The 16,119-nt window shown below is 57.3% G+C and overlaps 1 protein-coding gene across 2 annotated transcripts; it reads left to right on the forward strand.

Annotated features, from left to right (window-relative positions):
* The first annotated feature begins 6,716 nt into the window (after positions 1-6,716).
* GIPC1 (GIPC PDZ domain containing family member 1) lies at positions 6,717-16,119 on the forward strand. 2 transcript variants are annotated; one of them, XM_058525499.1, is made up of 10 exons: positions 6,718-6,766; positions 8,921-8,975; positions 9,992-10,208; positions 10,490-10,576; positions 12,424-12,740; positions 13,573-13,758; positions 13,843-14,023; positions 14,745-14,857; positions 15,169-15,250; positions 15,375-16,119. In XM_058525499.1, exons 5-10 carry the CDS (start codon positions 12,453-12,455, stop codon positions 15,524-15,526), a joined length of 1,002 nt encoding a protein of 333 aa, XP_058381482.1. In that variant the 5' UTR covers positions 6,718-6,766; positions 8,921-8,975; positions 9,992-10,208; positions 10,490-10,576; positions 12,424-12,452; the 3' UTR covers positions 15,527-16,119. The 2 variants fall into 2 exon arrangements, with proteins under 2 accessions (XP_058381481.1, XP_058381482.1); XM_058525498.1 differs by lacking the exon at positions 9,992-10,208 and having other exon boundaries at positions 6,717-6,766.

The raw sequence follows: 16,119 nt of genomic DNA on the forward strand, positions 1-16,119 counted from the left end.
TTTATTCCCTCCCAGTTCTGGAGGCCAGAGGTCCAAAACCAAGGTGCAGGCAGGGTTGGCTCCTTCTGGAGGCTCTGAGGGAGAGTCTGTCCCAGGCCTCTCTCCTGGCTTCTGGGGGCTGCTGGCCATCCCCAGGGCTCCTTGGCTTGTAGCTGCAGCACTCCCATCCCTGCCTCTGTCTTCAGGTGGCCCTCCCCTCTGCCTGTCTCTGTCTCCTCTTGTTTCTTATATGAACACTTGTCATTGGATTCAGGGCCCACCCTACTCCAGGATGATCTCATCTCAAGATGCTTAATTTCTTCTGCAAAGACCCTTATTCCAAAGAAGTTCACGTTCACAGGTTCAGGGACAGGGCCATGTCCTTTGGGAGCCTCCATTCAACCCACTACAGGGGTCAAGGCAGTTCCCATGACCAGAGAGCCTGGAGAGAGGAGGCCTGGCAGGCCCGGCATGCAGGCCAGGAGACATGAGCTTGTCAGGGCTCAGAGAGGAGCCGTTGCAGCTGAGGCCCTGGGGATGGGGCTCCTGGGCAGAGGATGGGTGTGGAGCGAGCAGGGCCGGCCTGGGGAGCGTGAGGCCCCAAGGCCTGGCGTGGCGGAAGAGAGAGAGCAGGAGAGAGGAGGGTGGGGCGTGCCCACGGTGAGACAGGCCAGGCGTCAGGGCCCTGCCGAGGCAGGCCCAGTGCCCCAGGCGCGGGAGAAGCCAGCTGGGAGAGTTGAGTCAGGAGGGATGCGGCCTGATGTGCTTTTGCCTGGAAGTTGGAGCTGGAACCCGGGTGGCTTGTCTCAACGGGCGCCTGACTTCCCTTGGGAAGCTGATGCTGGACCCCAGCGTGGCCAGGCCTGACTCCAGATGAAACACTTCAGCGAAGGGGGTTTGGAGGCCACATGGCCCCTGGGTGGGGGTCGTCTGCAGAGAAGGCCAAGAGCTGACTGGGGGCTCCCAGGCGCCCTCTGGCCGCCATGGGGGGAGCAGACCTGGGCGGGGAGCAAGGGTGGAGCCAGGCGTCAGGGAGAAGTCCTGAAGGAGATGCTGGGGCTGGACCAGGTGGGGGCCGAGGAAGTGGAGGGAGATGATTGGAGATGTACTTGGAAAGGAGAGCCGCCCGTCGGCCCTCCAGAAAACAGCACTGCTGCAGGGTTTTATCACGACTTCCTAAAATTCAGCCTCAGAGGGCGCCCGCACTGGGGCAGAAACCTGGGGCCACAGGAGCCAGCCCCGTCAGGGCCACCTGCCCTGCATCCCCTCCAGGCCCTCCCCGCAGAGTGCAGTCCTGCCAGGCTAATACAAGCAGCCCGACCACAAAAAGCCAGGCAATCAAACTCCAAGAGCACTGTGGCCCGGATGATGTCCCTCGGCACTTTCCCTCCTCGATCCGCCCTGTCCCCCACATCTCAGGGCCAGGCCTCAAGTTGAGGACAGTGCAACCCATACCTCCAGAGGGACGTCACGTGTGCTGGGGTTGGAGCTCAAGTGCCACAGCCATGAGTTGCTGTGCAACTTTGAGGCAGTGGCTCCCCTTCTCTGAGCCTGTCTCCTCCTCTCTAGAATGGGGGCGATAGCCAGTGGGATTAATCCTAAAGAGCAGCCAGCACAGGGCCTGGAACAGTAAGGGCTTAATAAAGGGGTCTATTTTTATAATGTTTCTATTTGGAAAGACTGTGTTTATTCATCTCTGTGCCCTCAACACAGTTTAATAATACCAGCTGTTGTTCACTGAGCACTCACTATCTGCCCAGCACCACTGTAGGTGTTTGACAATCATAATCACTTTAGGAGGGGGGTCCCATTCTGATCACTGCTTTATAGACGAGGAGGTTAAGGCACATGGGGGCCCAGGGTGCGCTGTGAGCAGCGCAGGTTACGGAGAGATGTGACCGTCCTACCCTACACCCCGAGGGGGCCTAGGGAGGGAATGAGGATGCAGGAAAAGTAAAACCAGGGAATGAATAGAAGAAAAACGTTGTGATCTAAGGGTGGAAAAGGCCTCCTTAATGAAATGTCACGGGTGCAAATGACAAAATGGATAAGTTCAATTATATTGAAGTTAAGAATTTCCTCCCATTGAAGGATATCACGGGTGAAGCAAATCGTCACATAACGGTGGGGGAATATGTTTGCAATGTCTAATACTGTGCCCACCTCACAGGGTCATTAGGAGGGTTAAACGGTTTAGTAAATATAAATTTCTTACAACAGCGTCTGGCTCGTGGGAAGCTCTGTCATTATTGAAACTGGCCAGGGCCCAGTATCCCGGCGCTATCCAGTAGAATATGCAAGCTCATACCAAGTTGTAAATTTTCTAGGAGCGCATTCAAATAGTAAAAAGAAACAAGTGAAATTAATTTGAATAATACACTTTAGCCCAATACATCCACATTATCATTATTACGATATATAATCAGTATAAAAAAGAATTAATGAGATGTGATATTTTACGTCCTCTTCTTTCTAATAAGCCTTAGAATCCAGTGTGTACTCTACACTTACGGCACATCTCAGTTTGTATTAGCCCCATTTCAAGTGCTCCGTAACCACGTGTGGAGAGGGGAGAGTTTGTGTTAGATCAGACTGGACAGTAAGATCTAGACTCTGTGAGGAACACGTGCACATCAACAAGAAAAACACAGCTACCCCCACTGCAAAATGGATAGAGTATGAACGGGCAATTTACAGAAGAGGAGAATCCAAAGGCCGTCAAGGAAATGAGGAGATGCTCCAAGTGATCAGAAATCAGAGAAATGTAAAATAAAGCAATGGGGACATCACTTGACAGTGAGTCAGAGTGGCAAAATTTAGAATGGCTGGCAGAGATGTGGGGACATGGCACCCTCCTGCACTGCCAGTGGGTGTGACAAGGGCAGCTAGCCTGGGGGACCACAGAGCAATGGTCTGTGCCCTGTGCCCCAGCATCTCTGCATTCAGGTCTCTCTCCTGTGGAGAGTCTCACCAGGTCCCTGAGGGGGCAGGTCCATGGCTGTTCACTGTGGCGTGGGGAGCTGGAGGCTGCCTGGTGTCCATCCCTGGAGGACAGAGGACTAAGATGTGAGGGATGCATTCCATGGAGTTCCATGGAGCACCAAGCCACAGTTAGAAGAAAACAGATTCAAGAGATTAGCAATACAGAGGGATCTTCAAGGCCTAGTGGAAAACAAGCAAACAACTAAACAAGCAATACAGTACTGAGTGGAAAAAAAGTAAGAAGCCAAATATAACAGAACATGCACATTTTCAAGGAAAGACACAAACAAAACAGTGCATATTAAAGCCACTGGATGGCAGCCTCTGGGGATGGGAGGGAAATGGGGGTACTTCTTTCCAATGTTTATTTTGAAATTTTCAAAGCTATAGGAAACTTACAAGAATACTGAAATGAATACCCATATACCACCCTCCTGGATTCAGCCGCAATTGTTACTATTTTGCCACATTCATTTTTTTCTCTCTCTCTCTCTCTCTCCCTATATCTTTTTTTTTTTTAAAGATTTTATTTATTTATTTTTCCCCCCCAAAGCCCCAGTAGATAGTTGTATGTCATAGCTGCACATCCTTCTAGTTGCTGTACGTGGGACGCGGCCTCAGCATGGCAGGAGAAGCGGTGCGTCGGTGCACGCCCGGGATCTGAACCCGGGCTGCCAGCAGCGGAGCGCGCGCACCTAACCGCTAAGCCACGGGGCCGGCCCTATCTCCCTATATCTTAATACTAAGGTATACCATATTATCATAGTGTATATAAAATGTTGCATACATACATATTTCTTTTTCTGAAGCATTTGACAGTTGCCGGCATCACGAACTTACCTCTAAATAACGCACTGTGTATCTCGTAAGAATGAGAACACTCTCTTACCTAACCACAGCACAGTCCTCACACTCAGGAAATTTAACATGGATATATTATTATCTAATATCCACTCAACATTCAAATGTCCCCAATTATCCCAAGAATATCCTTCTGTAGTGTTTCATCTTTTTTTGAAATTTTTATCAAGGATCCAACTAAGGATCATACATTGGGGCAGGCCTCGTAGCCTAGTGGTTAAGTGCGCGCACTCCAATGCTGGCGGCCCGGGTTCTCGGGTTCGGATCCCGGGCGCGTACGATGCGCCGCTTGTCAGGCCATGCTGTGGCGGCATCCCATATACAGTGGAGGAAGATAGGCATGGATGTTAGCGCAGGACCAATCTTCCTCAGCAAAAAAAGAGGAGGATTGTCATGGATGTTAGCTCAGGGCTGATCCTCCTCGCAAAAAAAAGAAAAAAAAAAAAGGATCATACATTGATTTTGGTTGTCATCTCTCTTTTGTCTCCTTCAATCTAGAACTGTTCCCCAGCCTTTTATCCATTCATTCATTAAATTAATGGCTAGATTTTGCCTTTCACGACACAGATCTGTTTCAAGAGTCCAGGTCAGTTTTTTTTGCAGAACGTCCCTCAGTCAGGACGTGTCTGGTTGTCTCCTCAGGTTAAACACTTCTGGCAGGATGTTGTGTCCTCCTCAGTACATCACACACAGCGGGGGCACGTGAGGACAGCCTGTCCCATCACTGGTGATGGCAACTTTAATTCTCTGGTTAAGGTTCTCTGACTTCAGGTTCATCCACTCTGCCTTTTCCAAGGTACCTTTTCCAAGGTACCTTTTCCCCATTGTTTTCAGGCATGCCTCTTGTGTGTGTGTGTATGTGTGTGTGTGTGAGGAAGATTGGCCTTCAGCTAACATCTGTTGCCAATCTTCCTCCTTTTTCCCTTTTTTCTCCCCAAAGTCCCAGTAGATAGTTGTATGTCATGGTTGTACATCCTTCTAGTTCTTCTATGTGGGATGGTGCCTCAGCATGGCCTGATGAGTGGTGCATAGGTCTGTGCCCAGGATCCGAACCAGGGAAACCCGGGCAGCCGAAGCGGAGTGCCTGAACTTAACAGCTACACCACCGGGCCGGCCCCTAGGCAGCCTCTTGAGCTATGAAATCGAGTAGGAAGTGCCTGGCACTGCTCTGTGCCCTTGGGCAACCCCCTCACCCCTCCCTCGGCACTTCCTCATCAGTCAAGGTGGATTCAGGCTCAAGATTCTGCTGCCCTGAAGCCTCCCATGCTGCCCTCTCCAGGTGTGCAGGAGCAGCTCAGATATCAGGGGCAAGCAGGGCAATGGCAGTCCCACACAGGGCTCTGGCCCAGCCCAGGCACCTGATTGCTCAGTGAGGAGGCAGAGGGCAGCAGAACAGGAAGAGAAGGACAATGGCTGTGCCTGTTGCCATGGCAGGCACGGTGTTTGCCAGCTGGGTGGGGCCAGCCAGGCAGCCCTCAGCAGCTCAGCCCAAGGCCCACTTTCCCACCTCACGTGGCACTCTTGCAGGCCCTGGCGCGGCTGGGGTGCACAGCAGCTCACTCTGGGGACAACAAAGACCCAGTCCTTCAATGAGGCTTGAGCAGGTTCTCAGCAATTAGAGGCCTCCAGGAACTACAAATCCCAGAACACACAGCGAACTCCAGGTCCAGCCCCAGCTGCCCAAGTGGCTGGCTTTGAACCAGAACAAGGAAATCTCACCTGTCCTGGCAACTGAGAGTCCTGGCCTGGGCGAGGTGCATTCGTGTCTTTGTTTCTTGGACGTGTTCCTGCCTGAGAAATCCCAGGTGCAAGCCAAACCTAGAGGTGGTATTACCTGGTCCTTTCATCCACACTTGTGCTGAGACCCGGCTCTGGGCCAGTCTCAGGACCAGGGCGGGGGGAACACTCAGATGGAGGAGACAGACTTATGAAGGGTCCCCTCCCTGAGGGCGGAGGCTAGGGTTAGCTGGGTACCCTTTGCAATCTAGCACATAGCATGTGCTCGGTAAGTATTTGCTGGTCTAACCAACAAGTGAGCAGGCCATCTCGCCCTTGTCCCCCATTCCATTGCACCCTTTCTTTGGTAGCTCCTCCGATATTGCACCACCCTAAAGCACGCTGGATCTCCCCATCCGGCCTCCAGGCCTTTGCAGGCACTGTTCCCTCTACCAGGAGCATCTTCAGCTTACTCGCTGAAGTGTCCCTAGAGACAGGACAAAGCCTGGCACGGAGCAGGGGCACATTAAATATTTGATGAGTGAATGAATGAATGAATGAATGCCCTTGTCCATTGTACACCCCAGGAAGCTGGGACACTCGGGACCCTTCCTATTCATTTCGTCCCCGGCCCGCCCGCCTGGAATGAATGCCTCTTTTTGTCCGCTCCGAGGATGGCCAGGCTGGGGCAGGGGCAGGCCCGGCAGAGGACCGGATTAGGGGCTGGTCTCCTAAAGGGTCCGCTTTTCCGGACTTCCGGAGTTCGCATCCCCTCCCCGGGGCTCAGCCTGGGTCACCTGGCTCCCACGGCCAGTCCCTCGCCCCTCACCCCCCAGTCACCCCAGACGGACGCTCAGCCGGCAGCACGAGGTCAGGGGCCCCAGCTTCCCACTGGTCGTACTCTCCTTCCCTCCCCGCGATGGGCCGGCCCGGCGCAGCTCCCCCTCCGCCGCGCGGTGGTACGGCCCGCCGCGGCCTAGGCGGGGCGGGAAGGTCCACTGCGCCGCGCGGGGGGCGGGCAGGGCCGCGCGGGCGGGGATCCCTCTGGAATGCTTCCGTCGGGCCCACCCGGGCGCGGAGGCGCGGCGCGGCGCCGATTGGCCGCGAGCTCGGGCGGCCGCTCCTGATTGGCCGGGCGCGGGCGCCGGCCCCGCCCCCCCGCGGCTGCGGGAGAGGCCCGGCCGGAGTTTGCGGAGGGCCGAGCGGGGCGCGCAGGGCGGCGGCGCAGGTGAGTGTCCGGCGGGCGGAGCGCGGCGCGGCGGCTCGGGGCCCCTCGCGCGGACCGCGGGGTCGCACCGCGGGGGCCCGGCCGGTCGCGCGGGTGGGGCCGGCCCTTGCACGCGGCGGGAGGTCGAGGCCGGGCGCGGGGATGCCCGAGGCCTCCTCCGGCGGGGCGCCTCCGTTCCCGCTGGGGGCAGCGGGCAAACGCCCCCCGCCGCCGGGATGCGGTCTCCGGCCGCACCCCTGCCGCCCGCGTCCCTCTGGACAGTCCCCGTCCCGGCGGGGACAGGCGCGGCGTCGGCGTTTCGGAGCGCTCCCGGGTGCCTCCCCGGAGCTGGCCGCGTCCCAGTGCCCCAGGGCCTGAGGGGGCCTGGGCAGGACTGAGGTCCCGATAATAATGGTGAAACAGCCGCCCGGCTAGCATTTATTCAACATTTCCCTGTCACGTATTTACCGTGCCTGCCGCTGAATCTAAACACCTCGTGGAAGGTGCTGTTACTTCTTCCAGAGGTGAAGCAGCAGACCCAGAGAGCTGGCGTGGCTGGCGCAAGGGCACACAGCTAGTAAGCGGCAGCTCTGGGACTCGAACCCATGCCTCAGAGTCCAGAACTGGAGTCTCAACCACTAGAGCGGATGCCCCGTGGCTCCCTGGCTCAGGTGTTCCTGGCCAGCTCCCCCCACACAACCACACACACCATCTGGGCCACACCTTCTGGTCTTTGATTCCCTCCCCCAGAGGTGACCAGACACCAGCCGCTCAAACAGGAAGCTGCTCCCATGTCCCTTCTCCCCTGAGCCGAAGAGGCAAGGCCGAGAAGGTCCTGAGAAGAGAGTGACAGCTTCAGGGGAGATAGGCAGGGGGCCAGGACGCTGGGGTCCTGTGCCTGTTGGGCCCCTGGGAAGCCTGGGCCAAGGCCAGGCAGTAGGCATTCTCCCCGGAAACACCCAGGAGCCGGTTTTTCAAGAGTGAATCAGAGGCCTCCCGCCCTCCCCTCCAAAGCAGTACCCAACTGGAAAGGGGGGCCTGGGCATGGTGTCCCCCTCCTCCGGCTTCTGTGACCTCCCAGGAACCCCCTCCCCTCCTCCTGCTGCCCTCACTGTGGCTGTGGGGTTACTAAGTGTCCAGCCCCTCCGGAGAAGAGAGGGTGGGGGTGCTGGAATTCCAGCCGACCAGCTCAGCCGGGCTGCAGCTCCTTTCTCCATCCCTGCTTGCGGGGTTGAGAGGAGGCTGGGAGCATCGGAGGGCGTGGTGGTTAGCAGCTCCAGGCTGCTGTGTGCTGAGGATAGAGGAGTTTGGGGAGGAGTCAGAATGAGGACATAAGACATTCATTCTTTCTACAATGTTGATTAAGCACCTACAATGGGCCAGGCACTGTTCTTGGCACATAGGATACAGCAGTGAACGGGACAAAAATCCCTGCTCTCTGGAAGCTGCCATTGTAGTGGAAGGGAGGGACAGGTGACAGCAGTTAACCAGTAAATAAGAAAGGTACCCGCAGACAGTGCTGAGTGCTCTGAATAAAATATGAGGGGGCCTTGGGAGAATGTGTGGGCAAAGGGGCTCTCAGAGGAGGTGACTTTGGGGCCGAGGTCTGAATGACAAAAAGAAGCCAGCCCTGCACAGGTCAGGCAGGGGCACAGCTGGGGCGCAGGCTCTGTGGCCGGACCCAGCTTGGAGTAGCGTGCCTGGGGTGGGAGATGCAGCCGAAGTCTCTGGGTCACAAGGAGTCCAGAGCTTTTCCTCCGTCAGGTGGGAAACCATTGTAAGATTTGAGGCTGGGGAGGGACGCGATCTGGTTTATGTTTTAAAATAGAGACATGAAGTTAAATAACAGCCTAAGACTGGAAGACAAGAGTCCTGCCCGGGCAACTTGTAATTAAGTTCATGGGCCTAAGCCATCGGGACCACAGGGGCGGTTCCCACAGGCTGGGGCAAGCCAGGGAGGCTGCCTGGAGGAGGTGGCCTGGAGTAGGGCTTCTCAGGCAGAGAGGACTGGGATGTTCCTGGGCAGGGCAGGAGAGGAGGCAATAATAATAATGACAATAATGATAACAGCTTCCTTAAACTGAATATCAAGCAAAGTGCTAATCCAGTTGAATGCATAATCTTTTTGGATTCCCATATGCACCCTGAGAGACAGGAATTCTGCCCATTTTTCAGATGAGGAAACTGAGGCCCCATCAAGTGAAGTGACTTGCCCACAGCCACGCAGCTGGTAAGTGGGGTGGGGTCTCAACCCAGGCCACCCTGCCTCTTGTGGCCTGGAGGGCAAATTCATTAATCATCCACTTTTCTTACCACCGTTATGCCCCCTCACAAGTGGGGACACAGAAGCCAGCCTGAAGCAGGCAGCAAGTAGATGCAGAATATGGAGGTTGGGACTTGGTGATCAGAATGTGTGGGCCCTGGGAAAAAGAGGAAGTTTGAATTTTGGCAGCTGATTGAAAGATGGTACAGATGGAAATAGTAGTAATAATCACCAATATTTATGAACCCTTATTGTGTGCCAGGAACTGTTCCAGGCCCATGCCTGATTTCCTTGGAGCTCAGAGAGGTTAAGACACTTGCCCAAGGTCACACAGCTAGTAAGTGGAGAAGTCAGGTTCCAGACTCATGTTCTTAGCATCTTGCTAAGATATATGGGGGGTGGGGGGAGGGGAACCAGAGGAGGTGATGGTGAGGTTTTTTTTTTAGCATCATTGAATGTAATGAAATAACTTGAGGGAGCAGTACTGGTTTATTCATTCAGAATTCAAATGTTGTCAAATATTCGGTGTGTGCCTACTGTGTGCTAGATCCAGTGTTGGGTGCTATGGATAGAGAGATGAGGTAACCAATGAAACACTAGTATCCAGTACATGTAAAGAGTTCCCACAAATCAATAAGAAAAAAAGATGGGCAGTGCAATTAAAAACAGACAGACCATGCACTTTTTAAAAATGGGCAAAGACTTAAACAGGCAGTTCACAAAAGGGCAAATCCAAACGGTTAATAAATGTGTTAAAAGTTGTTCAGCATCATTGATTATGAGGGGAATGAAAAACAAAACCACAATGAAAGAGGACAGAGACGCTCCCTGTCTTCCTGGCTACAGGAGGCACCTTCCCTGTGCACGGAATGATGCTGGGAGGCAAAGGATGGGGGACCCCAGAGGTAGGGCTTATGCTGTTGCTGGGGAGACAGGACCCTCTTGAGGGCAGTGACTACAGCCTGTACCCCTTATCTCCCCAGAGCCGGGCACAGGGACTGGTGGGCTGGTGAACATTAGGATCAGTCATTCATCCATTCATTCATTCAAGAAATATTTATCGACCACCCGCTGTGTGCCAGGTACTGCTCTCTGCACCGAGAATATAGGGATGAATAAGACAGACAAGGTTCCCTGCCCTTTCAGAAAACAGACAATGAATGAGATAAATGAATGAAATATATATTCCACCTGAAAGAGGTGAGAGACGGAGTTGTGTGGATGCCGGGGGGCACAGCCAGTGCAAAGGCCCTGAGGCTGGACTTGACCTAGTGTGTTGGAGGAACGGGGACGAGGCCCATGTGGCTGGAGGGAGCGAGCGATGGGGAGAGTGGGAGGAGACGAGGGCAGGCAGGAGATGGGCCCAGATCTTCTGGGGCCTGTGGGCTGAGGGGAGGACATTGACTTTTACTCCGAGTGAGGTAGGAGCCTTGGGAGGAGTGAGGGCACAGTACAGATGTGACGTGACTTATGTTTTACAGGCTCCCTCTGGCTGCTGTGTTGACAAGAGACGGTAGGGGCAAGGGCAGGAGCTGGGAGACCCAGAGGAGGCGCCTGCACTAGTCTAGGTGAGTGACCGTGGGGCCGGACCAGGTGATGTTACTGGAGATGTTGGAGAGCAGGTGGATGAATGAATGAATGAATGAATGAATGGAGGCATGAGAATGGATGCAGCCCACTGGGCTGGACTGAATCCAGGATGGCCCCTTGGAAGAGGTGATCTGAAGGGAAGGAGCAGGAAGTCCCCTAGACACAGAAAAATAGAATTTGGCCTAGTTTGATCCTCCCCACAGCCTAGCTGGGTGGGTGGAATGTCCCCATTTGCAGACCAGGCACCTGAGGCCCAGGCGCTTAGGGGACAGCTTTGTGGTTACGGCCTTGGACTTAGGAGTCAGACATACTTGAGGGTGCAGCCTGTCTCTGTGACTTTGGACCTGTGACTTAAAAGTGACATCTTAACTCTTTCCAGTTGAGAAGGCCGGTCGCTGCTGTTCCCTTCCCTCCTGACGCTCTCCCTTGCTCACTCCCCTCTGGCGCCCTGCTCTCTCGCTCATCTGTGAGTCTGCTCAGAACCTCCATGGCTCCCACCTCACTCAGAGCAGAAGCCAAGTCCTTCCTCCTCCCACAAGGCCCTGCTCGCTCTGCCCCGCCCCTCCCTGCCCCGCCTCCTGCTGCTGCCCCCCTGACTCACTCTGTTCCAACCACATAGGCCTCCTTGCTGTTCCTCCAACATGCCAAGCACATCCCCACCTCAAGGCCTTTGTGCTGGCTGCTCCCTCTGCCTGGAACGTTCTTGCCTCACATCCTCATATGGATAAGTCTTCCTGACGTGCAGGTCTCAGGTTCGGCTTCACCTGCTCAGAGAGGCCAGGCCCTCCCTGACCGCATCTGTAGAACTCGTCTTGTTTTATTGTCTCCATCACATTATTAGAAATTACATTAGACATTTACACGTTTGCTTGCTCACTGTGCATCTTCCGCTCTGGACTGCATGCTTCTGGACAGCATGCACAGAGCCCCAGCTAGCCTAGATAGCACCTAGAAGTGACTTAGAAAAAGGCAGCCCTTTCTTCAAGCAGACACATCACCACACCAGGGGGTGGTGCTTTTGCATAGTGAACAACCTCCGTAACTGCACATGGTGGCCCCAGTCAGGGACCTTGCTTAACTTATTGAAGGCAGTACCAAAAATGGTGCATGGAATATAGTAAGCACCCAAAACACATTTGTTTGAAGGGAGAGTGGGGGGAGAGGAAAGACTGCAGTGTATCAGACAGGACAGCTTTTGCTGCAGTAACAACCCCAAAAGGCTTAGTGGTTGAACTCAATGCAGGTTTCTTTTTTGTTCCTGCTCCGTGTCCACTGCAGCTCAGCGGAGGTTGCATTCATTGCAGTCACTCAGGGCCTGGCCTTCTGGAGCCGCCAGCATGTCAAACGTAGCTGGTCCACGTGCCAGGGAGAAATAGCCCTCTGGAGGTTGTCTCTCCAGTAATTAAGTACTTCAGCCTAGAAATGTCACATGTCCCCTCTTCTCACAGCTCACTGGCCAGGACTGGTCAGACGCCTGTCAGTCACAAGGTCACTGAGTCCATCTGCCCACATGCTTTGAAGGGGCACAGTCAGAAATTTTTTATGCATAGCACTACTGACTATGACCGACAGAAAAATAAAGACAAACGTCAGCGCCCCCGGCCTCCATGTTCTCATCTGTGAAATGGGCATAATCATGGCACCATGCGGTCCCACATCGCCACGGGGTGTGCGCACTACGGGAGGGCACGGAGCGGGCGCTGCACCTCCTGTACCGCTGTGTGAGTGTGGCCGGGTGTGCACGAGCCGCTCTGCTCGGAGCGCTCCGCGGGCCTGCAGGGCGCTGCGGTGGGAGCGCCGGCCTGACCCCTCTCCCGCCCTGCAGATCTCGGGCGCATCCTCCGCTCGCCGCTCATGCCGCTGGGACTGGGGCGGCGGAAAAAGGCGCCGCCTCTGGTGGAGAATGAGGAAGCCGAGCCCGGCCGTGGCGGCCTGGGCGTGGGGGAGCCGGGGCCCCTGGGCGGAGGCGGGGCAGGGGGGCCCCACATGGGCTTGCCGCCCCCGCCCGCGGCCCTGCGGCCCCGCCTCGTGTTCCACACGCAGCTGGCCCACGGCAGTCCCACCGGCCGCATCGAGGGCTTCAGCAACGTCAAGGAGCTCTACGGCAAGATCGCCGAGGCCTTCCGGCTGCCGGCCGCCGAGGTACCGCGGGAGCCGCGCGCCGGGGTGCTGGTGGGGGGCTGCGGCTCGGGGCGCTGCAGGTGCGGAGCCTGCGCCCGCGGGATGGTGGGGGCCGGCGGCCAGGCTGGGGCTGAGCTCCCATCGGGCATCGCGAGGCCTGCGCCGCAGTGGATTGTGGGGGCTGGCGGCCAGGCTGGGGCTGAGCTCCCATCGGGCATTGCGAGGCCTGCGCGCCAGTGGATTGTGGGCGGGCATTGGGAGGCCTGCGCCCGCGGGATTGTGGGAGCTGGGGGCTGAGCTCCTGTCGGGCTTTGGGAGGCCTGTGCCCCAGTGGGTTGTGCGGGCTGGCGGCCAGGGCTGGGGGCAGAATTCCCATCGGGCATTGGGAGGCCTGCGCCCCAGTGGATTGTGGGGGCTGGCGGCCAGGGCTGGGGCCTGAGTTCCCATGAGGAATTGGGAGGCCTGCGCCCCGGGGGATTGTGGGGGCTGGAGATCAGATGTAAAATTCACTTCTCCATGATGCGTCGAGAGGCCTGACCCTGAGGACTTTGGGGGCTGAAGGAAGGGAGGCGAGGAGGGTGGCTGTGGGATTGAGCAGGAAGTAGATGCAGGGGTCTCAGCAGGCGGATGGATGTCTGCACCCCTTCATTTATCCCGCAGCATTTATCGAGCGCCCACGTGTGCCAGCTCTGTGCTCTGGAGACAGCAGGCAGTTGTTGCTAAGACAGAAATCCCAGTACTAGCAGAGCGGACATCCTACTGGGGGCCCTGCCCAGGCCCCGGGGGTGGAGATCCCCAGACCTCCCCAACTTCAAGGAGGGAGGTGAGGGTTGAGTGCCTCCCACCGCTGCAGGTGATGTTCTGCACCCTCAACACCCACAAAGTGGACATGGACAAGCTCCTGGGGGGCCAGATCGGGTTGGAGGACTTCATCTTTGCCCACGTCAAGGGACAGCGCAAGGAGGTGGAGGTGTTCAAGTCGGAGGAGGCGCTGGGGCTCACCATCACGGACAACGGGGCCGGCTACGCCTTCATCAAGGTGCCTGGGGTGGACGGGGCACTCGGAGTCCTGAGGGGGGACCCAAGGGCGGAGTCCCGGGGGCTGACAGCTCCTCTCGCGCAGCGCATTAAGGAGGGCAGCGTGATTGACCACATCCAGCTCATCAGCGTGGGCGACATGATCGAGGCCATCAACGGGCAGAGCCTGTTGGGCTGCCGGCACTACGAGGTGGCCCGGCTCCTCAAGGAGCTGCCCCGGGGCCGCACCTTCACGCTGAAGCTCACGGAGCCCCGCAAGGCCTTTGGTGAGGGGCTGCCCCCTGGACCGCCATGATCGCTCTGCTCACTTGGGTCCAGGCTGCAGTGCCAGGGGCCACCAGCAGGTGGCGCCCAAGCCCAGCCGGCCGCAGTGGAAAGGGGGGGCAGCCCCGCCCTGCCCTGCGGAGGCAGTGCTGGCTGCCCGCCCAGCTGGGAGGAGGACGGGGGCAAGGAGGAAGTTGCCCCCACATCCAGCTTCCAGGAGACATTAGCTCAGCCAAGTGCCCCCAACCCTGGCCCGCCCCCCCAGCCCTGAGAAGCCAGGCTTGGCTGCCCTGTGCCAGCACCCCGACTTTTCCTTCTGGCTTCACTAACCCTCAGGAATGGGCCTGAGGCCCCTGGGTGGGCGTGGAGGACTTACACACTTCCCCAGGCAGGTGGGGCTGGTCCACGGCCCAGCAGCTGTACCCCCTTGGCCATGGGGAGAACAGCAGAGACCCAGGCCCCACACCCATCCTTCAGGAGCTGGGAGCAGAAGTGGTCTCTCCAGCCTTCCCTCCAGCCTTTTCCATTCCCAGCCCCTGGCTGCCCCTCCCACACCTGTGCCAACCCCGAGTCAGGACTGCTGCCCTCCTGGGGTCACCTCAGCCCACAGCTTCCCCGGAGTTTGCAGAAGCTTGGAGAAGGTGGGAGGTGTCTGAGGCTGGGATGCCTGGGTTGCTGCCCAGAGTGTGCTGGAACTGTGCTTCCCTGACCTGCCCCCCACAGACATGATCAGCGCCCGCTCCGGGGGTGGCCGCCCTGGCGCCGGCCCCCAGCTGGGCACTGGCCGAGGGACCCTCCGGCTCCGGTCCCGGGGCCCTGCCACTGTAGAGGATCTGGTGAGTGTTCCCGCCAGGCCACAGCCCCACTCCCTGCACCTTCAGAGGTGGCAGTGTCATGCGTTAGCTGAGGGGCTCTGGGCGCTGGACTCAGATCTGCCTCTGCCACCTCCCAGCTCTGGAACCTCTCTTGGGCAAGCGGGCCTCAGTTTCCTTGTCTGTAAAACGGGGATAATAATACTGACACCTTCAGAGTTGTGAGGATGAAGCACAGATTAATATAAGTAACATGGTCAGAGTTGCCCCTGCACTTAGTAAGCACACTGACAGTTATGTTCACGTTAGCGTGATGTCGCTGTCTCCTCCTTCAGCCTTCAGCCTTTGAGGAGAAGGCGATAGAGAAGGTAGATGATCTGCTGGAGAGTTACATGGGCATCAGAGACACGGAGTTGGGTGAGTAGGGGGTGCTGGGGTTTGAGGATAGGTGGGGGTCTGGGGGAGGGGTTTCTAGGTCCTGTAGGGCTGGGTCTGCGCTGAGCACCCCTGCTATTTGTGCCTCCACTCTGCTTCTCGCCAGCGGCTACAATGGTAGAGCTTGGAAAGGACAAAAGGAACCCGGACGAGCTGGCTGAGGCCCTGGATGAACGGCTTGGGGACTTCGCCTTTCCTGACGAGTTCGTCTTTGACGTCTGGGGGGCCATTGGGGATGCCAAGGTCGGCCGCTACTAGGCCTCCCACGGACCTCACGATGACCTGGGCCTGTCCTGGTGGGAGCCCCCAGGGGGACACCACAGCAGCTGTCTTGGGCCTGGCTCAGCAGCCGGAGGACGGTGCGGAGTGGAGGTGGGGCCGGGCCCCTGCCCCACTCCAATCGGTACCACCCCCTCCCCGGTCCCCAGCCCCCCTGCTCTGTTCCCCACCTACCTCAGCTGGGTCAGGCTCGGGGAGGGACCGGCCAGATTGGGCGGCCGCCCCCGCCCCCAACACTTTCCGCATCAGCTGCCAAACTGGTCCCTCTGTCTCCCTGGGGCCTCGGGTTCTGTTTGGGGGTTGTGACCTCCCCAGTTTCCTGATGCAGGGAATGCAGAAGGGGGGTGTCCCCCTCAACAAATGCAATAATACCCTCCCCGCCGAGAGGAGCCCCCTGCCGTGGAGTCTGTTACCTCCACGTTTGGAACACGAGTCCGCTGTGAACACCCCGACCTCCCCGCACCCTGGCTCCCTCAGCCCGGCCCGGGGGGACGGGGCGGGAGGGACGATGGCGGTGGGCTTTTGTATCTGAATTTCTTGTCTGGAACGTAAAGAATCTCTCTGCTCTTGGA

The sequence above is a fragment of the Diceros bicornis genome, chromosome 30 (assembly GCF_020826845.1).
Source record: "Diceros bicornis minor isolate mBicDic1 chromosome 30, mDicBic1.mat.cur, whole genome shotgun sequence".
Lineage (NCBI taxonomy): Eukaryota > Metazoa > Chordata > Mammalia > Perissodactyla > Rhinocerotidae > Diceros > Diceros bicornis.